The sequence below is a fragment of the Andrena cerasifolii genome, chromosome 14 (assembly GCF_050908995.1).
Source record: "Andrena cerasifolii isolate SP2316 chromosome 14, iyAndCera1_principal, whole genome shotgun sequence".
Classification (NCBI taxonomy): Eukaryota; Metazoa; Arthropoda; class Insecta; order Hymenoptera; family Andrenidae; genus Andrena; species Andrena cerasifolii.
This window is the reverse complement of record NC_135131.1, coordinates 10,187,195-10,211,872: the sequence shown is the minus strand read 5'-3', so window position 1 is coordinate 10,211,872 and position 24,678 is coordinate 10,187,195. Positions and strand designations below refer to the sequence as shown.

General features: G+C 48.3%; 3 protein-coding genes across 3 annotated transcripts; all 3 read left to right on the top strand.

The window, feature by feature from the left end:
* Positions 1-2,867: 2,867 nt before the first annotated feature.
* On the top strand, positions 2,868-13,678 carry LOC143376393 (longitudinals lacking protein, isoforms A/B/D/L-like). Its single transcript, XM_076826657.1, has one exon. It carries the CDS (start codon positions 4,358-4,360, stop codon positions 4,610-4,612), a length of 255 nt encoding a protein of 84 aa, XP_076682772.1. The 5' UTR covers positions 2,868-4,357; the 3' UTR covers positions 4,613-13,678.
* Positions 13,679-15,146: 1,468 nt separating this feature from the next.
* Positions 15,147-22,483, top strand: LOC143376372 (uncharacterized). The gene has a single exon (XM_076826631.1). It carries the CDS (start codon positions 15,752-15,754, stop codon positions 16,346-16,348), a length of 597 nt encoding a protein of 198 aa, XP_076682746.1. The 5' UTR covers positions 15,147-15,751; the 3' UTR covers positions 16,349-22,483.
* Positions 21,203-22,981, top strand: LOC143376585 (zinc finger E-box-binding homeobox 2-like). The gene is made up of 4 exons (XM_076827065.1): positions 21,203-21,221; positions 21,299-21,454; positions 22,012-22,248; positions 22,695-22,981. The coding sequence occupies exons 1-4, from the start codon at positions 21,203-21,205 to the stop codon at positions 22,979-22,981; spliced, it is 699 nt and encodes a 232-aa protein (XP_076683180.1).
* The last annotated feature ends 1,697 nt before the right edge of the window (positions 22,982-24,678 follow it).

Genomic DNA, 24,678 nt, shown 5'->3' with positions numbered 1-24,678 from the left:
ATTTATCCACTCAATTTAATCACTTTGTTTTAGTTTCTTTAATATGCTGATTGTTTGGTTGTTGCGTAGCTTCATTTTCCTAGTTTGTAAGAAGCACTCCGAGTACCCAGGACCGCTCTCTGATTACTTTACGAAGCTTGTACGAAATAAAGCCTGATTTCCCTTAACCTTTCTCTAAATAACAAGGATCCCCTGAACAAAACTCGACACTCGCCGAGGTCACCGGTCTCGAAGCCACAGTTCCGCTTGGACTAGAGCCGCAAGTCTTGCGAGTGGTTCACGATCTTCGACTGTAATCCCGGAAATAAAAGTAACCGTCGCTCGTCGTGTGACTCCGTGAGAGAAAGTAACGAAATCACCGAGACTCTCCAGAAAAAAAACTCTAGAATCCCGATCACCCTTCACGGCACCTCCATCTTCCCTCAGCGCGTCGATCAGCGACCTATGCCGCAGTTCCGCGAACGAAAAGTGTGTGGCGGTCAGTTACGGTGGCTGCCGGAGGCGCGTGGGCGATGGTGGAGCAGGCCTAAAGCTGTTCTTTTTTTTTCGGGATTGCAGATGAGACGAGCGAGACGAAGAAAGCCGACGTGGACGAGGAGAACGCGGATCTGCCTGTGCAAGCGTGGAAGATACAGGAGCAGCAGGGCGCGATGCCGTTCGCCGAGCTGAAGATACCGAAGGCGTACAACTTCGTGGGCAAGAAGCCGCCGGGGCAGTTCGGCTGCAGCAGGTGCGGAAGATCGTACATGAGGAAGGACTCGCTGCAGCGGCACGTTCACTGGGAGTGCGGCAAGGAGCCACAGTTTCAGTGCCCGTTCTGCCCGCAACGGTGCAAGCGGAAGGCCCACTGGCTGCGGCACATCCGCCGGCAGCACTTCGACAAGATAGGGGACACCGAGTCCTATCTGCTCGCCTACACGCCGAAGCTCGAGATTCACTGAGCAGAACCGTTCGTTCCACTGCACGGCGTGAAGTTAAGAGTGTACCGTGGGCTGGTGTCTCTGGAATTTAGCGTTGAGGCTGTTTAGGGATCGCTTCGCCTCGCCGAGGACATCGTGTGATAGCTGATTTTTTTGTGGATGGAAGTATCTAATGTATCCAAGTTATTTGAATATTTTGTAATGGAACCATGTGTTTTTAAATAGTTAGGTTTGTGTCCTGCTCCTTGGCGAGTAAAATTACCGTACCGGATGGAAAAATAGTGGGTACAGGGGGGGAAACATAGTGTGCAAGGCGCGCAAGTAGTAACGGTCAGCGCTTTGTCAGACGCAGGTCGGAAGGCCACTAGTTGGACGCGTCTAGTGTTTCATTTCGAATTGGTTTAGAAATGTCCCACGAGTGGACCATTTTAGGGTTGAATATAATGTTGGGAATTTATTCTTCTCGAATGTTAGTTGCTTCTTTGTTGTAAGAATCAAGCATCCCTTGCTTTTGCACTATTCTTTCATTGTGAGTGTGTATAGTACATTTTATTCGTCACAAAATGGGACACAAATGTAGGTGTTTAACAATGTGTGTTGTTGTTTAAAAAGGTCAACATGAGCTTGGTGTCTATGCACTTTCATCTGGAAAAAAAACTAACTTGATCGCACGATGTGTCTCGGATGATCAGATGATCCGTCAAAACAGAAGCTCCATATTTCGCTAAGTTTTACAAACATCAGCCTGTGGCGCTCTTAATCTCCCACCTCGTGTAGAGCCCTATCTCGATTCCTGACGATCGAGAGTTAAAGTTGAACCGACGGTTTTCAGTTCTGAGTTCAATGAATTTCAGATGTTCGCGGTTCAATCGTCGATGGTTGATATTAAAAGAACGAATGTCGCGATAAATTTTTTATTTGATACCCAAGGCATACTTCGAGCCTATAATACCTTCTTGCAAGATATTCGTGTGAAAAGAAAAAAACGAGTGAAAGACTACCTATCGATTCTAGTAAGACAATCGACTTCCTTTTCACGCGTGTGTCGCCAACTCTTGTAGCTCGTTCTCCGTACATTTTCCTTTATTCATTATTTTATTCCCATCTTTGTTGTACATATATTTATCAGAAACGATCGTGCGAGTGAAGTACACGCGAGACGTGAATCTACGTACAAAAAGATGAAACGGAGGAACGAAGTAACGTGTGTTATTATATTATTTTTCGAGGCGTGCATCGAATAATCATAATCCTAAGCCTTGTCTTTCGTATTTTAGAACATCGACTGATATTTATTACTGTACATCGAACTTACGATTAGTTTCCCATAATATGTTTGCGCTTTCCTTCTTATCGAATAAGCCACTACTTCTTTTTTTTTTTTAAATCTTTCTTTATATATTTTTTTTTGTGTGTGTAACACTCGGATTCGAATGCTTCTGTCTTCTTAGAGGAGTTCCATCCTTTCAGACAAGTGCCTTATCGATGCGTTGTAGGTGTAATCGGCCACGATGACAATACGTGCGATTTCCTAGGCGTAACGAGAAAGAACGACAGTACAGGAACAGGTGTAGCCTTAAAACTTTAGACCAGTAGAGAGGCGATGCGAATAAGAATTATTTTCTATAAGACGTTAGGATGCTTAGGTTCGTAAGCGAACTCTCGTTAAGACTGATAATGTTCGACCAAGAGAGCCACGATGTCCGTGCTTATATTAACGATCATTGCGATCGGCGTCGACGTTATATGCGATCCCTGTCGTGTTTCGTACGTTTGATTAAATAAAATGCGTCGGAAGACGAAAAGCACCAGATGGACACCCAAACATGTATCTCCACCCCCCCCCCCCCCCACCACCGTTAAATCGGGCTGAAGACAATCATTTATTTTTTGTTTTTCTCGCTGCACCCACGATCGAGCGTCGAAACGGGAACCTTCCCCTCTGTCTGGCAAATTATTAACTCGCTCGTGTCCATTCCAGCTGTTCGAAGCAATGATTCCGCGTACAAATAAGCTTTCACGATAAACACTGTTTTTTTCTATTTTTTTTTTGTTCTTGAACCAGCGAAAAGAATTCTTCTCGACGATGATCGCAAGAGTGTTCTTCGACTTGCGCATTTTGCCTCTCCTTCTATCAACTGTTTCTCTCTCTGTCTTTCCCTCTCTCTCTCTCATCCCTTTGAAACAGGAGCACTGTACATTGTTGCAGGAATCGGCGATCGCACGGGCGGCCTCGTGTCTCATCGAATTGTGGGCAGACGTAGCTTGAAACGCCTGGATAAATTCACCGCGAACTGGGGACCGTTGCTCGTGCTGTCGTCGATCGGCATGCTCCCGCCACAATTCGACGAAAAACGATCGCGTCAATTGCGCGCTGCCCTTCGATCGCATTTCTCCTTCCCACTCTCTCTCTCTCTCTCTCTCTCTCTTTCTCTTTCCCTCGAACTTTTGATATCTCTCTTTCCTTCTTCGTCGACATTTAGGGGAGTAGCATGCGCACTAACTCTTCTCGAAACCTTGTACATAGAACCACACGACTTTTACCGCTTGTGCGTCGAAAGGAACAGACCGCTGGGCGCGTCTCGAGGGTCGTCGGAGTTGAATCGCTAAGGGGGATCGTCGCGTTCCGTTTCTTTCGCCATGCACAGATTACCGCTCCTTCTTCGTATGCGACAATTCATAGCTAGCTGCTTGGGGCTCGAACGTAGGGATACAAAGAACAAGTGCATTATATTCTATCCTTCCTCGACAATAATAATCCGCCCGCGTCGGGATGGAACGCCACGTCGGTGAGCACCACCGTCCGACGGGTTGGAACGTCTCCATCCCGATCAGCGGGCGGCACGCAGTTTCTTTTCAGGACCATCGCGCGAAAGCTACCTTCTGCCCCGGCCAGCGACAGCGGAGGCAAATTTCCAGGCCTAGCAGATCCCTAAAGGACAAATAGAACGCTTTCTAACACGGACGTGGTCGCGGCGACGCGCAGCGGGTAGCTTTCGGCGGGCACTTAGGCGACCTGGACAAGTCCGCGGGAAAGGAAGCCCGACGGTCGCCTAACGGGAGAGCATCCGTGGCAGGAAGGCTCGCGAGCCCGGTCGGCTGGCGATCCGATTCGTCGCCGTTAGCGTCTAAGCTTAATCCATAAGTTCCGTCTACCGTAGAATGAGAATGATACCGAACGAAAGCAAAGAGTAGAGTCGCGATAGATCCGGGGATCGGTAGCGTCGAGACCCGTATCGCCGTAAAGACACCGAACGAACGACTTTGAACGCACGACCCACGTGTTGTACCGGAGGATTTAACGACCGTCCGATCCTCGCTCAGCAGCGTGAGCCACGTACTAATAAAGCCGTGAATCCTGTGTTCCAGCCGAGGACCTGAGCATCACGGGGCTGAAGTGGGCCGCCGCCTGGCAGAGATGGAGCGTGCCCTCGATCATGTGGCGATCCGGTGGCGGATTGGTCAAGGGACTGGGCTCCGGCTCCACGAACCCGGAGGGTTTCAACTGTCCGGCCTGCGGCCGGGTCTACAAGCTGAAGAGCAGCCTGAGGAACCATCAGAAGTGGGAGTGCGGCAAGGAGCCCCAATTCCAGTGCCCCCACTGCGTGTACAGGGCGAAGCAGAAGATGCACATCGCGCGGCACATGGAACGAATGCACAAAGAGAAGATTTACAAGCAGGAGCTCGTCTAAAGGCGGAGCTGAGCTTGTCGCTTGGGGGATGGCGGTGGGACTCGAGGGGAGGGTGAGAGATTGAGGGCGAGGGAGAGAGAGAGAGAGAGAGGGGACCGTCGATGTCGTCTTTCGGGCGCGAAAGGAAAGCGGAGCTTCTCTGGGGAAGAAGCGAAGGGAAAGGAATGGTCGGTGACTTGTTTCGCGCTCGGTTGACGTTCATTCAATGATCACGAGGATAGGGTTTAGTTAGAGAGCGATGGAGGGAGGAACACCGCGTGCACGGAGAAAAGGGGGTCGGGGGAGTATGGGCGAAGAAGAGATCGAAGGCAGACAACGACGATGACGATCGATACCGATCGGGGACGGTGAAACGCGAAGACTATGCCGGCGCGTACACTGGGGCAAAACCTGTCAATCCTCCTCTTATCTCGATTTTGGATTCTATTTTTTTAACGTTTTTTAAGGTTTATTATTATTAATTAATTAATTGATTAATTGATTATCTATTAGTAATTATTATTATTATTTTATTTTATTTTTTTTTTTTGCGTAACCGAGATGTACCGCGTATGAACGAGGGAACGCGTCGATCTCCCGCTCGGGGCGATGTCTTCGTTTATTTCGCATGCAGCTTGCGAAGCCAAGTCGCGTGCTTTTTCGTTCCTTTTGTTTCTTATACCGATCCGCGATCGACCCCGTTTACGATCGTTCATTTCCTCAATGTGAATCCTATAGAAGCCAACTGCACGGTTGTCTCACGCAAGCATAGAGAAGAGGTCTGAGTCGAGTGCGCGGCTGGGAGCTGTGCAGCGGGGTACGCGTAAAGCCGCGCTCAGTCTGACGCGCTAAACCGATATATCTTGGAGAGTACGAGTCGCCAAATATGTTTTTCATCAGTCGTTACAAGTCCTCGCAGGTCACAGAGTGCCTGCCCGCTTTGGCATACACCAAGTCACTGACACGCTGCTGCTCGAGAACTATGAAAAAGAGTGTTCCTAGGCTCCGAGCTCCAAATGTTCAAGCACTGCCTTTTAGGGGCTCGTTTCACGGCTCCCAGCCGCGGCGCATCCCTGAGAACTAGAGTCTGTCGAGTGCGTTCCGCCCCGAGTCGGATATAAGACCGTCCGGTAAACCGGAGCTCTTCCATAGCAACCATTCTGGTCACACTGGTTCCATATTTTTTAAACGGGTCTGGCCGTGCGCGTGTGGCTCACTGGGGACACCGAAAAAATAAAGAAAAAAAAGAAAGAAAAGAGAAAGGAGGAAAGGTCGCGAGGGGAAAGCAGTTTCCAAATTCCAGAGAACTTATCCGCTCTACTGTCGCAGGCTGGATCCATTCCTCGAGCCGGTCCACGTGCTTCCTTCCGTACGACACGCACCAAACTCGTTGCAAGTTGGACCCCGCGTCGAGGTAGACGCGCGCCCCCGTCCTCCGGGGACCTCTCCTCGCCTTTTTGTCACACCTTTCGTTTCGGCCTTTTCGAGAAAGGCAGCCATTTTATTATATTCCTTGTCGCTGCGAGAGACCAGCGACACCAGAGAGGGTACACAGTATTAAACGGCGACGATTCGATCGTTTCATCAGCGATACGAATCGCGCGTCTTTCTGCTTCTCGCTAATGCTTCCTTTACATTCGCGGAAACACTAAGGGACACGCGCTCGCGTCAACAGTCAGGTATACGTACATACTACGCACACTTCACACGTACACCAGCGCAGGCACACAGACACACGCACACACACCACCTACACACGGATACAATTTAAATACCGCGCATGGGTATTCTCCTATGAACATTGTGATCGTCAGACTGCCAGATAAACACGAAACCTAGTAGATTCCTATACGATGCATTTAAGTATATATATTTATATTATAATAATTGCGTACGATTAATGCTTTTCTTTTAATTAAGCGTCCTCGAGTTAAGATCCGTCGCGTTTCTTTGTATACAAACGAACTTTCGTCACACACTGCCGATTTATCCCCGGAGGAAGCACGTCAAGCCAGTTCGATCGGAAGGATCGCAGCGGTCTTTGCGCCGAGCACGGGTCCGGGTCCTTTTGCGACATCAATCGCCACGCATTCTATCAATCACGATATTCACTCCGATTCTTCCCACTCTCGACAACTGCATCGTACAATCCTGTCCGCGCTTTTCAACGATAGTACCAAAAGCATCATTTCTCCTTCATTGCATCCGTAATACTTCATCTGCCATCCTTGTGCTACCTGGAAACCTTTTAATACTCCCTGGTAATTTTATTCTAGAAGCAAGTCCCTCTAAAAGCGTACGATTGCAGATGTCCCATGACTCGATACCATCCGCAACTTTGCGAACAGACCGACACCCGGTCGGTTCTACTAGAAAGTAATACTCGAAGCAAGGAAACGCCCGTGCTCGGCATGTACCTGGCATCAGGTCCCGTATTCCTACGCCAAAATACGCGCGCCACGGCCGCCCGACTTTCCATACTGTAGACAATATTTATGAGACAAGCTAAATACTAAACTAAACTACTCGTAATTCATATTATACAGTGTAAGTATGCGCAACGTCTGACGCAAACGAAAGCGGTAGATTTAATTTCCTTTATCGCGGCCGTCCGCGTGCGAGTTCTCGATCGCGTCTGGTCGCGAATCTTCCGTGTCGAAGGGCCGCTGGGCGCGTCCGTAGGGCGGCTGCGCGTGCCCTTCGTTAAAGAAAAACAATCAACCACACACTGTACAGTCTCGACGAACAGCGATCACGCTTTCAGCGGAGAGATCCTCGATGCCTTTCGCCGGCTTCGCGATAATCGCCGACGAGAAGGGATGATCGCGATCCACCCGATGGAGACGCGGCTGTCGCTATTGTCGTGGATGGAAAGCAGGCCAGGATCGACTCTCCTCCGTACGAGTGCAATATCTAGCCACGTCCGCATAGCTCTTTCCATATCCGTTCTTCCGTTTCGTATCCCCGCGCAGAAGCAACCCCTGGCGTTCGCTGATCGAACATCCGATCGAGAATTCGTTCGCCGACGCGTGTTTATCGTATAGTAAGCGAACAAAACGGCTACTGTTGTGTCGAGTGGGAGAGATGAGAGGGAGAGAGAAAGAGAGTGCGACGAGACCGAGGAGAGAATGGGAACGAAGGGATCGCTGTCGAGGGCAGCACATTTATCGTGATTGACTACTGCGACGGGGTGTCGATGTGAAAACTAGCGTGGTAACACTGATATCAGCTTGGGAATAGGTGGTAGCGAGATTACGGTGGGGAGAAGACGGTAGGCGATATAGGCGTTAACGATAAAATACGTTTATGGATCGACTTGATGCATAGTTACTGAGTAATGTTTATCGATAATACTACTGCCTCACGAGGCCTTGATGCGTGGCGGCGGTCGAGACGAAACGGGGTGGTGTTTCGAAGCCGGGGGGGTTCTTTCGTTAAAACGTTCGCGACAGAGTCGCAGGGGGAAAAGTGATTTCAGATGCCGACGAGCCAACCGACCGCCGCCATCGACGGAGATTATTAGATTATTAGGCATGTAAGAAGTACTATTAGGTAGGTCGTAGGTTTTAATGACTCTTTCTTCTTATTTTTCGTATGCGGTAAGGGAAAGGGGAAACGGGGGGGTGCTGTCCGCGTCCCCCGCGCGAGAATCTGTGGTCGGCCGAGCCGGTATTAGAAGGGGTGTCGATTTCAATTTCGATCGCGAGCGCGAGGACACGAGAGGGGACGGTGGTAGTGAGAGCGAAAGGGAGCGTGTGAATGGCAGAGACAGGGGATGGAGGGCATCGTCGTCAAAGACGAGAAGTGATAATATAACGATCGTGATAGAACATCCGAGGCCGTTTCGGGGGAGAACCTTCAGAGGGGATGAGGCGCGCTGATCTTTCAAAACATATTTCCACGGAGGCTTTGATCGTTAGGTGTCGATGATTCTTGTAGATACCATCCAGAGTCGAGTCGGTTTCTCTGATTTCGCCTGATCGGCACGCCAGCCGTTGACTCGTGCCACTGTGCCAAGTTCTCCTTCTCGTCTTTTCCTCGCCAGCTCGGCGATCGTGCTCGCTATTTCCGCCGATCGACCGTCGATCGTTTAGAAATATCTGCACCGCGAGAACGTATTTTATAGAACCAGGCGAGATATAGAAGCTATCGTTTATAATAGAGAGCAAATATTTTCTTCCCCGACGGCGTGCATCGATAGCGAGGTGTTGGTCGATCTCGAGGAAAAGATGGCGATCGGCTAGGCGCAGGATCGTCGGTGTGTAGTTCTGGTGTGATAATCGAGGGTTCAGTCGATTCGCGTTCAATTAAATGCTAGCCGCGTACTACTCTGCGTGCAAGTGGCGAAGCACGCGGGCGGAAAGTCACGTTTCATCTGTTGCTATCCATTATTATTCTTCTTCTTTTCTACGGGGTCGTCGACCTGTCTCTTCTTCGTTCGACAGTTTCACGCATGTAATTTCAACGGCTTGCACGCTCTTGCTTGACAGTTTCCGCGAGAAGTCGATTCGACCCGATCGACGAGCAACGACGGTGACGATTTACGACGACGATGACGGCAGAACTTTAAGACACGAGTGGAACGAGCGACCGCTGGATAGCTCGATCGCGTTACACTCCTTAAATTCGTTCTTATACATGTGCCTTCGAAACGTTTGAGAAAGAACAAATTCAAAAAAACGAACAGGATTCTAAGATTCTTGTAACTGTTAGACGGTTCTGGGATTTCGGGGGAGCGTTTTTCGGCTAATCGCTAATCGCGATGTTCGTTGATTGACGAAGTAAAAGAATGATCGCGACGAGAAACGACGAAGGGGGAAAAAAGTGAAAAAAATTATGTAGGGTAACTACGAAGAAAGCATAAAGAATGATATCGCGCGAACAGCGAAATTCGCGCCCGCCGTCAGTTTTAAAATCTTTTTAAAAAAAGAAGAAGTATATATATATATTAATAAATATGTAAGATCGCGGCCGGGGGAAGGGGGACGTGAGGAAAAAAAATTGTAAAATTTCCAGATAAGTAAGCAAAAATTATTATATGTATACGTATATACATATATCTATACGTATAGAGAGATATATACACGTACACAAGGGAATCGTTGTAAAAGAAAAGAATAAGAAAAGTAAGTTTATTACGGGTTTGCCTTCGTACTAATTAATTATGGCTTTTATAATCAGGTCTAACCGGAGTCTTGCGCATTATGATTGGGCTTATTAATCACTGTGTTTTATATATTTTTTCTTTTTGTTTTTCTTTCCATATGTTTTTTTTGTAATTAGGTTTTTATTACGTTTACGATTATCGAGGAACGAGGAATTCTCTTGAATTTTCTTTATTACTTTTTTTTTTGGTTTTTTGGGGGGTGTCGGTTTGGGATCGGGAACATTCTAACCGAGGAATTAAAAAATAAAAAAAAAAGGAGATGCCATTTGGAAGAATCGGTGCATCTGAAAGTATCGAGGGGCGGCGAGGCGAGACGCGGTGACGGCAGTTTCATTGTCTTTCTATTTCGTTTTCTTATCATTTCGTGTTTAGCCGTGCAGCATTCACCACGGGGCGAAGAGAAATGGCTGTTCGGTTTAACACGATCGTTTAGAGGGTACCAGCGCGATTTGACGTTGCAGCTTTTCAGATGAATCTATCTTCATCGCTAGTGGGTCGCGTGGACGCGAATTTTTTTTGAACATTTCGAGGGGGTGGGTGGGAGGGGGGGGGGGACTTTTCGTGCAACCATCGATAGTTGTCGTTCGACTCGAGCAGGGAACCTCGACCATTACAATTATCGTTGCTCGCGGTAAATCGTAAAATGCGCGAACAGTGTGATATTTAGACGCTAAATTTAAACGTGTAAGGGTCCCACGAGAAACTTCACGTGCTCTCACGCGTTGAACGTTCTATTTTTCCATATGCCTTGTATTTTCTTAATTGAGACGCAACGAGATTCTCGATACGATCTGTGTCGCAAAGAAAGAAATTGATAAAGTGATTTTGTTTTGCTGAGGGGGAGAGCGAGAGAGAGAGAAATAAATTTATTTATATTAGGCGATTGTTTAGCGCTACGACGCAGAGATATCTTTTTTTAATCGAACGTATGGATATATCTAATATAGGAGAGGATTGTTCGAAATTTATGCTATTTAAAGGAAAAAGAAGAAAAAGAACAAAAAATACGAAGGAAAAAAAGCAAGGGATATTATGTTGCTTCGCAAGTTTAGATCGAAATTTATTATTAAGATGATATATATATATAGATATATATATATATGCTTTTTATCGCTCGTTAGAGAATTCAGATTTAGGCTCGTGTGGTTTCTCAAGATGGCCGGTATTTTCCTTGTTTCGCGGCACCTTTTGTTTGGGAGGAAATCGAGTGGTCTATGTAGGGGATGAAACGATTCTGGCAAGCATAGTGGATCGACGAGGATCTGTATAGTAGCTTGTAAGGAACGCGTAGAAGGATTCGCAAAAAAAGTGTGACAGATATGCCATCCAGGAATTTAGAAAGTACAGTGCTTTATTTTTTGTATGACGATATTATATTTCTATTATCGTACCGTAAACAGATGTATTCGGGGGGGGAAGAAATGTCTGATCGCGCAGGGAAGCAGATTTTCCACAGGGAAGCAAGAAAATTTAATAAAGGATTGAGTGGTGGTCCTTTGGCTGGCGAAAGCTCGCACTTCGAGCATCTTGCGTAGGGTGAAAAGAACAGTGCTAGAGGGGAGGAAATTCATCATTTCGACAGGGCCCAGGCTCTGTCGTAAATTCCGGCTTCCGTTTCTATTTTCGACAGGGGGTCTATCCGTGAAAATTCGTGGATACTCTTCGGCCGTACCACGAGTCTGTTGCTCTTGTTACGCTTGGCGTGTGCGCGGGACAGTGTCTGAACGGAAACGCGTGAGAAAGAACGAGGAGAAGAGATATCGGGTTCTATCGTGTCGAATCTCGAGGGTATAGAGAGGCCTGTGGCCCCGCGAGAAACTATCGAAGCAGCCCTTTGGCGGAGGTCGCGTCGGAGAACATAGCGCGGCGGGTGTTTAGATCTTAAGGTGATAGGAAATGAGAAAATTTATATAAAGAATACTTATGGACAGGCAACGTCGATAACTTGCGCGTCAACTCCGAGCCGGAGTTGCATAAGGGGCGAGCGGGACGAGCGAGTTCGTCGTCTCTGTGTGACAGAACGACCGCGTGCTCCTTTCGCTAGCTCCCCCTCAAAAGAAAAAGGAAAAAGAGAATTATCTTTAATCGTTAGGAATGGCTTTTCGCATCCGTACCTTTATTGTTAACCGCCCGGTGTTTTCCAGGTCCGATCGAACGCCGACCCGGCGCTCGGGAGGATTTGCGATGGAGCGCGAGTGCAAAATGAAATTACTGCGGAGGGGGGGAGGTAATTAGAAGGGGAAAAAACCGTACTACGTGTATCGTACTAATAATCGTACTATCGAGGGAAATTTCAGAGCGCGAGTGGGCCGCAGTCAGGCACTGCGAGCGGGTCTATCGAAACTTTTTTTCATGTACGCTACACTCGCGTCCTTCCGTTTCAAAAGCTCTGGCCGCGGGGAATTTGCTCGCCGACGGTGATTAATTTCTTGCGTCGGACCACGGTCTCGCGAACAGAGGCGACCATCGATGAGGGAGGGAAACAAACGTCGATTTCTAGCCACGGTTAGGAGAGAGGGGAGAACCTAAATGAAACCGAAAAGTGTCGTCGCGGGGAGAAAGCTCGACGGGAACTAGCAACGGGGGCAGTTTCCCCGGCGCTTTCGCGCAGCGCGTGTTCGCTGGGGAAAGCCGCGCGAAAGGGGAGGAGACGAACGATGAAAACTTAGCGTAACGAGAACGAAACGAACGTTGAGCGTCACGGGACGGGGATGATACTGAAAGGTGGAGTAGCTTTCGAACCGAGAGAGCCTTGTGTTAAGTGCCTTCAAGTACGACTTAGATTTTAGGATAGATGACAAGAAAGAAGAAGAAAAAAAAAGAAAACAAGAGGCGCTGGGCGCATCCAGCTGTGAACGAATTTTTACGGTATTATTAGCCGGGTGTCACGGAACAACACAATCGACGCGCGCCTCTGGTGGATCCTCTAGCCTGTCCAGTGTTTCCGGTAGGGAGCTATTTTCGGGATGGTCGATTGGTCGCTCCTTAAAGGTGCAGCGCAGAACGGTGCAGTCGAAAATCGACGTTCGATGCTTGATTCTCTGGGGGATGCAAGGTTGAAGGGGAAAGTGCGTTGATGAGGGCAGGTAGATTCGGGTCCACCGGAAGTCGCGGTAAGGCTACGGCTTGCGCGACCAGTGATGCCCGGCGGACATCTTGAGACCAGTGATATTTTTTTAGAAATTATTTATTTACGCCGAAGGAAGCAGAATTTAATCTCGATCACTCGCCTTTATACTGCCAATATTATCCGCTAAGACGTACTCATCTTCGTTGTCGATCCATGTTAAACTACGTACACACACATAGCGACCACCATCCCTTACACACGCGTTTCTACATTAGTTCCTTTTTTTTTTGTCCACAACTTCTGATAAAACCGCAATGTGATTCCCGCGCGTTTTATGTTTTACTTCCAGTCTCTATTTATTCCTACTCGCGTCATACGTTTCTCCTTGTTCTTTTGTTGTTTTTTTTTTTTATTTTCTCTTTCTATTATTTTTTTCTCCTCAACAACGGGCACGCCGGTGCCCGCGTTCCTTTTTTTTTTGCATTTCTTTCGTTCGTTCGACTTTATTGAGTAAACAGTACAATTATCTTGTAATAAATAATAGCGAATTTAACGCGCGCCGCGAGGTCGCGCATGTGCAGGGCGTTTTGGGAATGTGATGTGCAACTTGAAAGCAGGTGGAAGCTCACTCGGGGAAGTCGAATGAAAATGTAGCTTAATATTCTTTATAGCGGCCTTAGTGATCGATTGAGTATGATTATTTTCTATGAAATTAAAGAATCTATTAAAGTAGATTGACTTTTTAATTATGCAAGATCTTGTAAATTGCAAACAAGTCGATAGAGATATCAGTAGGCATCCATTGGATCATATCCCTCTCACCTACAACGTGAATTTTCTCGAAAAAGAAGGGCGAAGGTTCTCGTAGAAACATCTCGCGCCACATTTTCCGTGTGTCTCTTTCGGAGGTCATCATCCATTTTCGAGTTGCACAGCGTGATTTCTGGTGATCCTGTAGAATATCGAGAGCGAGGCGCCTCTTCGACGCAACTTCGACCCTTTCATGGCACAAACGTCCATCGAGCTGAACCGTTCACGGGGCCAGCGACAAAAGTATTATACAGTGCCGTTTGTAAAATTCAGCACGCAGGCTCGAAGGGGATCCCGCGCTCGAGCTTAAGTACGATATTCTTACAATTAGTACAAGCACAGTACTCGACTGTACAGAGAGACAGGGCAGAGAGAAAGTGTGAATGGGAGAGGCGGAGCGAGTGGGAGAGAGTGAAAGTAGGATCGCAAGAAGACAGGGGAGTGAATGCCGGTAAGATCGACGGAGTGAAAGATGGTAATTAAGTGAGTGTGTGGACGTGCGGCGAAGAGCCCCGACTGGATGAAAGTGTGTGAGAGCAGAGAGCACGTAAAAAATAACGCAATTACAACTTCCGCTCAGCGCCTCGAACGCAAAACAATACTTGTAATCGTAACTCCTTTGTCGCCATGTATTTGCCAACGAACGATGATTTATTTACTTCCTTTTTTTTTTTCTCTCCATTTTATATTAATTATTATTTAGAGAGCAATAATTATTAACGATGATACGCTATGACGAATAACGACGATATTCTTTCTAGATAATTTTGACTATTCTTCTTTTTCGCTTCGTTCTACTGTGCGACGAATTCGCATTGCATGCAATCACGCGCGTATATTGTATACAGAAAGAGAGAGACACGTTTATTATAGCACACGCGAACAACAGCAAGAATCAAATGTACCGTTGCCGCGACGCGATCCCGAGGATCGGTCGCGGCAGCGAGCGTCGCACGTCGCAAGACCACGTCGCGAGCAGCAAACATGGAAAACCAAATGACGAACGAAAAAAAAAAAAAAATAAGAAAAGAAGAATGATAATAACAGTGACGCGTCGCCGTTTTATCGGCCACGTTGTATCGCGCGAGAAATGTCGCTTTGCTTGGTGAAAATTTGTGCAACGATCGGTCGGTCGGATCGAGCACGGACCAGGTTTTCTATCTCGCTCGACGAACACGCGCCTCGGCACACCGATATCTTCGCGCCGGAAAGTGCTTCGAGAGCAAACAGCTCCGTCCACCGACCGATCGTTCGTCCTTTTTATCTAACACCACTGTGCTTCCTTTTCATTTCTTTGTACACGTATCGTTTCGACTTTTCGAACATTCCAAAATGCTTGTTTCCCTCCTCTTTTGTCAATTTGTAGAGAGCCTTGTATTCGATTTAGAGCAAAATAAAGTCTAGAAAGGCAAGCACTCCGCCTCGTTGTGTCTCCCGTTCTTCTTTCCGTCGACACTGTGACGTTTCGTCGTGGGATGTCCGGCAGCCTCTCGGCGGTGGTGTTCCAAGGCGAAGAAGCAGCAAAGGAAGATCAGCTGTGGAGGAAGCTGCAGGTCAGCAAACCACGCTACTTCCGTATACTGACTAGTTTCATTTTTCGCAGGTGTTCCGGTCGATCAACTGGGAAAATTTTGTCCACCATGAAGAAGAAGGGCTCCGAGGTACTTCGCAGGAAAAGAAGATCGTTAGAAGGCTTGGAAACATAGCTGAAACGACGATTTGTACACCAGCCCCATAACTCCGTTCAGTTGCAAACACGCTTACTAATGAAGCTGCTGGTTTTGAGTTTCAGGTTGCTCCTCCACGAGGGTAACATTGGTTGTGCCTGTCACAACCAACCGAGCAACTCACCTCGAACCGATCGCTCGGTGTGACCGACGACCATCGCCGTCTCTCACACCCCTAACAGTGGCAGTTAAGTTAACAACGTAAATTCAGAAGCACACCCCACGAAACCAGTGATCGCGTCGCAGCGATCGCGCGACGAGACGTCCCCGCGGGCCACCTCCGCCGTAGAGCAGCCAGCGAGGTGGTCCCGCCGCGAGTAGAATCACCCAACGAGAAACAGACCCCCGGTGAACGTAGCCATCACCCCGTCGATCCTCTCCCTCACATGCTCGTTGTTGCTAAGCTTGAGACATTGAATGTTGTTTCTTTTTTATATCGCATGGCCCGCGCCGTTGTAAAGAGCAGTCGTGTAACGAACCGAAGCCGCGTAGAGAGCCGTTGGGCTAGATCTCAGCCACTAATCGACCCGTCGAAACCTCTGTTTCGATTGTTTGCAGGTTTCCTCGCGAGCCTCGGCTGGAGCTCGAGCGGGACGAGGCGCGTGTCGCGGGCGCCCGCGGGCGACGTGCCGGCGCCGCTGGCGCCCCAGCGTCGCGCCAGGCTCCACTGTCCGTCGCGCCACCCCGGCAGGAGCAACAATAACAACAACAATAACCGACCGATCGGCAGCATCTCCGGGACCGGCCTGGATCGGCGGCACAATTGCTCCCGCTGCGGCAAGAGCTACAAGAACGCGTACATACTGAAGAGGCACCTGCTGTACGAGTGCGGCAAGGCGCCGTCCTTCAATTGCCCCCACTGCACGTTCAGCTCCAAGTACGAGAGGAACCTGAAGGCGCACATCAACCACCGCCACGTGGCCTCGCAGACGGCCCAGTCGACCGGTACAGTGGCGAGCACCACCGTGAACCAGAGGGCCTGAAGGAGAACCACCCTCGCAAACTCTAGTCGGCGAATAGGGCCGAGGTTCCGTAGGAACTTTGACCCCGAGAGGCGCCAGTTTCGTTAGGTCGCGTTTATTTTGAAAGTGTCGAGTATCGAGCAATAGGGTGAGAATCTGATCAGATCAGTTTTCAGGATCCTCGTCCATGACGAAGTGGTTCTACGACGTTTATTGGTAGAATCGTATCAAGATATAGCTTTTACTTTCTTTTCGTTCCTTTCTCTATGTGATAGAGATTTAGAGATACACTCTCTGATGCCAAATAGTAGCGTAAGAACGCGGGAAGCAGATCGCTTTCGGCGGAACGATGAATGTTGATCGATCTCGGACATCATTGGTGTAATTGTTTCCTCTTGGGTTTCTTTTCTTTTTTGTATATTTTTTGTTCTTTTCTTTTGCGTTTTCATCGGTACCGTTTGCTACTGTTTGAAATTCGAAGTGTGGGCTACCTTCTCGATAGTCGATCACTGATAGTTTTACGTCTGCATTGCCGTTATAAGCGTCTTCTCGTGATAACGATTGTTCAGTGTGTTCCTGACCGACGCGATCCGAAGCAGCCGCATACATGTGACAATACATTTCCGTCATGCAACTCGGAAGAGAATCCGCTTTGCTTCCGCTTCGTGGTGAAGAACCACCCAATGAGAATTAACGAATACTTGTCGCGCCGCACGCCGGGAGACGATCCGGTCGCTCTTGTTACCGGTGCGCGTAGCGCGGGTTGAAAAATCGACGAACCGTCGTTACCGTGGCACGCGAAGCCGTTGTTGGATCCCATTTAACCGTGTATAGAGGGGGAAATAATGTAAAACGCGTTGTTGAATATTTTAGGAGGCTCGAGGGGGGAGCTAGAAAAGGCTGAACAGATACGATTTCGTTGAGCTTGAACACGATCACGATCGATGGATCTACTGTCTGTGGATCACTGAAAAATAAAAATATAAAGGAGTAGTGATAACCCCGCAGCGATCTGACTACAAATGTCACTGCTTGATGATCGAAACGTCGCGAGTAGCGAGAGCAAAAAGCACTTTTCTAGAATTCCTTCGAGCCTCTGGCAGATTACTAAATTGCCCAATTATTTTTGTACTAATTGTAAGGAAAATCAAAGTTTCTCCGCGGACTGTCGCGGGCACGGGGGTGTTAGGAGCCTCCGTGATCCGTGGATCGTAGCAACGACAGGTCGGCCCGATGATCGCAGTTGCGGCAGCAAGATCGTCGAAGGAGAGGGTCTGATTTTATATGTGTAGAGTTACGTTGAGCCTGCTGTCGATCCCCTTGTTGCCCGTCGAGAAGCGTTGAGAACGGCTCGGTAACCGCGATGATCGGGCCGTTGCTGTGAAACGATCGGCAGGAGGACGTCTCGATCCCCGGTCGGAGGGATCGAGATTCTCGGTGCAACGAAAATATTCCGACACTAGTAGCATCCCGGTTCTAGCTCTCTAGTAATAGCGTAGCTTAAGCAACATTCAGGAAATCTAGTCAGCCAAGAGACTTTAAGATCCTCGTTCGTGGATAACGATTTCTCCCACGTGCTATCGACGACACCGATTGGGAATGCAGAATAAGGATCCATGCTCTAGACGATTGTTGCCTTTTCACAATACCAAACGCGACGACATGTTCGCGTAGGAGTTTTGTAACGTTCGTTGTCGTCGTCACGTGGGACCAAAGTTGCATTATTTTTGTCGAAGATCGTACGTAGTTTGGGAATCAACGGGCGTCATCGAACGAATCCATCGGCGCAGCGATGGGAGAAGCGCGTTAAGCCGAAGTCGCGCGAAATGATTTCGTGCCGGTTTGTTCGATAGCCTCGCGACGATTCCCGTTGTCTGAATTAGAGTCGTCTAGTTTAGAGAATGGCCTAAGTAGGCCGCTACCTAACATAGAATACCCAAGATAGAGAATATATTTAAATCAAAAAATATATATATTATATATATGATATATTATACATATAGCATAGCGACTTTACGATGTAAATTGTAAATGGTATACATACATCGCGGTTGAAAAAAAAAAAGAAGAAACATGTCTTTCCACGTGGTCTGGCCGGGGCGTCGAATCCATCGCATCGGAGACCTTATCGCGCGAGGATCCCTGTGATATCGTTAATGATCGTTTCGAAAGATTTTTAGTTTAAAACCGTGTTCTCGTTACAACACAATACGCGTAGGGAGCGTTATTTCGGTGGTGTACGTCAGTTTCATTAGTGCTTCCTTTGTTATCGAGGACAATACGAAACATTTCGACGCGATCCTCGCGGCAATTTATACGCGACACGAGCTTCCTTCGAGACCCAACGAATTCGAGAGTATCCTCGATCTAGGACCAAAGACTCGACGAAAGATCAAAGCGGTGGCAAAATTTCTAGCGAGACCGAGGCACCGGTGACGATTCGCGCGCCGGCCGACCGCAAATCAGCGAAGAAGCGTGCCGATAATACTAATAGAGGCGTTGAATCTCGTATTTATCCCGTAGGGTTAGAGAATTTTACCAAACTTTCTCCAGTTTCACGGACTTCCACTCTCTCCTTCTCGCTCTGTCTCCCTTGGATACTGTTCCGGTGTCTTCTTCGAAAGCACTCTAGCGTGTTTCCTCGCTTAATTTTACCTCTAAGCGTCTTCTATCTTAAAACCTTCGAGAGTTGTTCGATTAAAGCTAAGCTAAGTGTCTAGATGTTGGACGATCGGCCGTTCCTTTGGTCGTCGTCAACGTTACCTGTCGACTATTTCTCTCACTCGACTTGCCCGGCTTGCGTCGGGGATCGCGAGCGTCTGGTCGACGCTCCGAGAGGCTCGAACGGGGGAGGGATGAACTCTGAGCCCGAATGGAAACGTCGACGAGACGCTCGGGGCGAACTGTGAGCCTCTCAGCTTCTGCGCGCTCGCCCCCGTTGATCTTGATGACTTCAGAACTATGACTCGCGATCGCGATCGCGCTAACGCCAGCCTCTTCCGTTTCTTCGCGGGCTTCTTCTGTGCCAAAGAATTCGATGCTGTTTTTTAAATGGAGACTCCAACGAGTCGTTCGAGTCGACCCCCATGTGCCTAAAATGTGATCAGAATGCGACACTGTTGTGCCAGTGCGACAGCTGAATGTTATTGTTATCGATGTCGTCGCGTTTTATATACGTTCTCGAATCGAACGCGGGCCCTTCTCAAACAGAGCTTACAGAAGCTTGTTCGGTTTTTCTTTCGTGAACCACGAAATTATTTTTTAGACTGCGAGCTTTAAGCGCTTCATCATTGGCAACGACACGAGGCGTGCCGTCACGACGAATACGAGGGGAAAACCGTTTCGAGCAGAGCTGCTGGTCTAGTTGCAATCGGAACGGAATCAATTGGCCCTCGGATCTCTGCGATGGCACGGGACACGAGGTGGCGAGGGTTGTTTTTTTTTTTGTTCAATGAGAGGCCAACCGATTCTCTTTCGATTGCGGCTCTATATCGACTCTACAGAATCCGTAAAGGGGAATGGAGCGTGTCTTCCAACAATGATTCGAACGGAAAAAGAGGAGTAATTGTTACAGTGAGCATACCTTTCGTTTATACTCAGAGATCACAACAGAACAGAAACGGATAGACTGATACCAAAGATCGTAAGAAGTGAGAGATAGACATAATATAACAAAAGTATCCAGTATCGCTAAACAATGATATCAGCGCGTCTAAACGCGACGCGGTTTGCTGATTTCCACTTTCCAGCGTAGAGTGTTACGCAGAACGGTTCGAGAGGAATGATTAACACGGTGCTGCGTGAAGTTTCCGTTCCGCTTATTCGATGGTGTGCTGCGACCACCTTTGTTGCTCGTAAACTTTTAAGGGAGAGAAGTTTTACTGTATACATATAGTTTCTTGTGAAAGCTGTCATCGCGCAGCCGGTAGTTGAAACAAGATAGTGGCCAAAGAGTTTTATTCCAACCGTAGCAACATTTCTTTGCATAGTAGCGAGCATCTACCGAATAAGTTCAATGGAGATTCTTTTTGACGTGTTTCTGTTGAATTTGCAACCTTTGTGCCAATGCGAACGAGGCTAATGACGCAATACTCGTGTCCCCGTACACACTAAATGCCTATAGAATTATTTCCAAGCCGGTTCACACGTAAGACACGCGACTCGCCGTGTACGCTTGCACAGACGGTCGGAGAGCAAAGTGTACATACGCAGAGCGTGTAAGAGACAGAGGATCGCTGTTGTTCACGCGTACACGGTCGAGGGCGTGGGGAGCGACATCCACGTGAGATTATGTACGCGTAAGTAAGAATGCCGATTCTTAACGGCGACAAGCGCGAGAGACGGAAAATTGGAAGCTTAAAAGCCAAAGAAGGAAGTACCTCTTGCTTTGTAAGAAGATCGATGATAATAATTAGCACGTAAGCGCTCGACTCGTCAGCTTCCTCTTTCTCCCTTCGCGGCGAGCTTTCAGCGGGAGGGGAGAGACGATGGAAGCGAGAGGGGGAGGAATAAAAGATTGCATAATAATATTATTGCTCGTTCAGGTAACGCGTGCGAGATATACATAATGACGGGCGATTTTAACGAGGCAGCCGCGTGTTTGCGCGCGCGAGCGTCGCGATATACGAAATGGATAACATCCTTTATGGTTTAACGTTTTTTCCTTTTGTTGCGAATTTAAAGTTATGATTACCATTGCGGTGTGTATCGTCACTGATAACCATTGTGTTAGCGAGGATACTCGACGAATAATAAAGAATTGAATTTAATCGTTCGACGGCCGTCTGTACCCTGATCAGCCTCACGCTCACTCTTTTAACGTTAATTGTGTACCCCTCGATCACGTTCATCCACTAACACCATCATCGATGCTAAATGGATAACGGCGTTGGATGTCAGTGAACTATAATCGATGATCCAGATAGAGTTCTAATCGTGCTAACATGTCTCCCATTCTGTTTTCTGTTTCAGGTCGCCTGGTTTGTCAGTGTGGCCGCCGCTACAAGCACCAGTTCTCGATGATGTGCCACCTGTACGGGGAATGCGGGGCACTGTACCGATGCGAGAGGTGCAGCTTCACCACCAACAAGTTGCACATGTGGCTGCGCCACGTCCAGACGCAGGAGTGTTCCCTATAAGTAGAAACGGTCCGCTGATGGTCAGACCGAGCGCGACTCCGCGATACAGATCCGAGAAAGGCAAAGAAATAAACGACCCATCCTCGCGTTTACGTTCAAAGATAGAAGTTACGTTATAATTTTTAAAGAGGAAAGCTTCCGTTACTCGATTCCTCTGAGAATTTAGAGAATTTATTGTTACATGTATTCAGACTAATGTAATCGCCATGAGACGCCAGATATCGTCGTTAATACAATCATTCTAATTTCCCCCCGAACTACAATTCACGCAACTCTTCTCCACTTTCCAAACAATTCTCCCCCGCAACTGTCGCTGATTTCCTCCCTCGTCGAACAGCGCCGATAAGCCGCCAAATCCGCGGACAGGCGAATTAAAAGTCTCTTGTAGATGTGTGAGAACTAACACGAACGGACCCAGGTGCCCGTATGTATCTTGTAAATATAAAGAAGAAGGAAGACACACTGTTTTAACCGAGCACGCGAGAAGCAGACGGCGGAGTCTCCCCCGCAAGTGCTTAACGAGACTACCTTGGTTTCTGATTTCAGACGAGACGGGCCAGTTTCTCGTGAAAGACCCGTGGTACGCTGGCGACAGCTACGAGTTTTCCTCGTTGCTGGTGAACGCGAAGAGGTACACGTGCACTTGCGGCAAGTTCTACAGCCAGAAGAGCTCCCTCGACCGGCACCTGCGCTACGAGTGCGGCAAAATGCCGAACGTGCCGTGCCCGCAGTGCGGGAAGATGTTCAAGCACAAGCACCACGTGACGCAGCACCTGAAGAGCTGTCGCCTGAAAGACCCGACGAAGACGGACTTCCCAAATTATTGATCACGCCGAGATCCCTCCCTCCCCCCGAAAAAAGCGCGCGGATTTCGCTCGACGTGGAATCCCGCTGGAATTTTGTGTCGCGCGACACGTTTCATTTCGATCTTCCACCATGAGACCGTGGGCTGTATTATTTTTGTAATTTATTGACGGAGCACATCGACGAACCGATTGTAATAAACCGGAGAAACGCACATAGGCTTCATGTTAACCCCGCTCGTCCATCAGGCGGTTTCAGGGAGCGCGGCTGGCTCTCGGATCCAGACGAACCGTGGATTTCCTCGCGCCCTGTTAGCAGCTCTGTAAACCCGAGCCTTAGATACGCGCGAATCTGTATTGCACGACACCCACGAGACTGGCACCGAATTAACGCTCGAATCGTTTTCTGCTTGCACGATTTTGCAGGCGCGGGACAGCGGAAGACGGCGCAGCGTCGGCAGCAGCCCGCACCTTACGCGGAGGACGGGCAGCAGGCTCTGCGGAGAAGATTCTACTGCGAGAGTTGCGGCAAGTCGTACAAGTGGAAGGAGTCCCTGAAAAAGCACAAACGTATCGAGTGCGGAAAGTTGCCGCAGATACCGTGCGAAGTGTGCGGGCATCGGTTCATGCACAAGCATCATCTGCTTAAGCACGTTAATTCTGTCCATCAGATGCTCCACTTGAACGGGGCCACCGTGTTGGCGTCCCAGTAGCGAAATACATTCTGGGAGCAACTTCGCCTTCGATCGGAGGAATCTTTTCCCCACCCATTCCCCGAATTTCACTTCCACGTGGTTCCAACGGTTACCGAAACCCTGTAATTTTGTCGAATAAAATGTCACGGTGTTCTTAAGTGTTAGTTGGGATGTTGGGGGTTGGTGACTCACAAATGAAACATTGTACACATTCGGACTTCTCGGTTACAGGTTTGATAATATGAATGGGATGGCTGCGAATTGCCAAGGGAGAATCCTTCTAATTCGTGTTTGTCTGGTTTCCAGGTTGGACGATACTGCAGCCGTTTGTCGGGCAGCTGTTCTGCTGCAGCAATTGCAACAAGCCGTACTCCAAACGCAATTCCTTGTACAAGCATATGAGATTCGAGTGCGGAATCGAGCCGCAGTTCGGCTGCATCATCTGCGGCAGAAGATTCAAACGGAAACACCATCTCACCTATCACCTGGCCAATACGCACAAACGCTGTTGACTTCATCCCTGTCCTTCGAACCCTGCTGGACTCACCCGGCTGCGAATACATGTTCCTGTACTGACGCTTCGAAATTGTACGATTTGAATAGGAGATCCACGACGAATACAGAATAAAACGTTTTTGCCAAAATTCTGATTCCCTGGGGGATGATTCGTGACTTCGATTCAGCGAAATTCGAAGGGAACACTTATACGTGTACGGTTTTACTGCATATCTACCATAACATCGAGTTTTGCGCTGCGTTCTGTTGGCAATACTCATTGTACCCACGTGTCTGCCAGCAGACTTTTGCTTCTACTAATCGGTGTCATTTGACGCAATTCCTATCCAGTGTTTGTAGGAACGAAGAAAGCTACTTTGTCGCGGCTCGTCGAGCCACCGTCGACGGTGTTGTACCCCCCAAAACGATCCTAATACGAGATCACGTTCCTTGAAGGCGATCGCTGGCGATCAGTCGTCACTTTCACGAGAACGATGTCACTGACATTGTGTCCTTTCCCGATTTTTTAGCCACCTGGAGCCTCGACTTCGTCAACGCGAACTTGAGCCAGAAACCATTCACCTGCCATCTCTGCGGCAAGAGTTACGCGTGGAGGGAGTCTCTGTGCCGTCACCTGCGAGAAGAATGTGGAAAACCGCCGCAATTCAAGTGTCGACACTGTCGCAAGGCATTCAAGCAACGCAGCAGCTTTCAGAGGCACATGCTCAACCTGCATGGATGCTACGAAGCGTTCAGAGTGTAACCCTTGTAACCCGAAAAGAGAATGAAATGGAACGCACCTGGGGACCAGAGAAATGGAGAAAAGAAGGGGCTGTAATCGTGAATGCTGCCAAAGAAACCTGTACAATGACATGATTGAATATGTTGCAATAAACACTGTTCGATCCTTGAACGTTCTATTTAATACAGACTCGATTAGCTCTCTTCTTTTACGTTGTTTCTTTGACTCCAGAATCGACTGAAAGGTTCCGATAGAGTATCACGTCCGATTGACAGTCGCAGGTAAGACTTCATTCGACGTCGAGCACTTCGTTCTTTCGACTGTTACCAAGCTTTCTCCGGAGCAATTCAACTTTACAGTCAATCTCCTACAATTGTATGTAAAAAAGAACTTCCGAAAGAGAATTTCTCCACCAACCATTTCATTAGCCACTAGCTCTCTGTTCGCGTTTAAATTCGCTCGAATTTCGTGCCCCTGC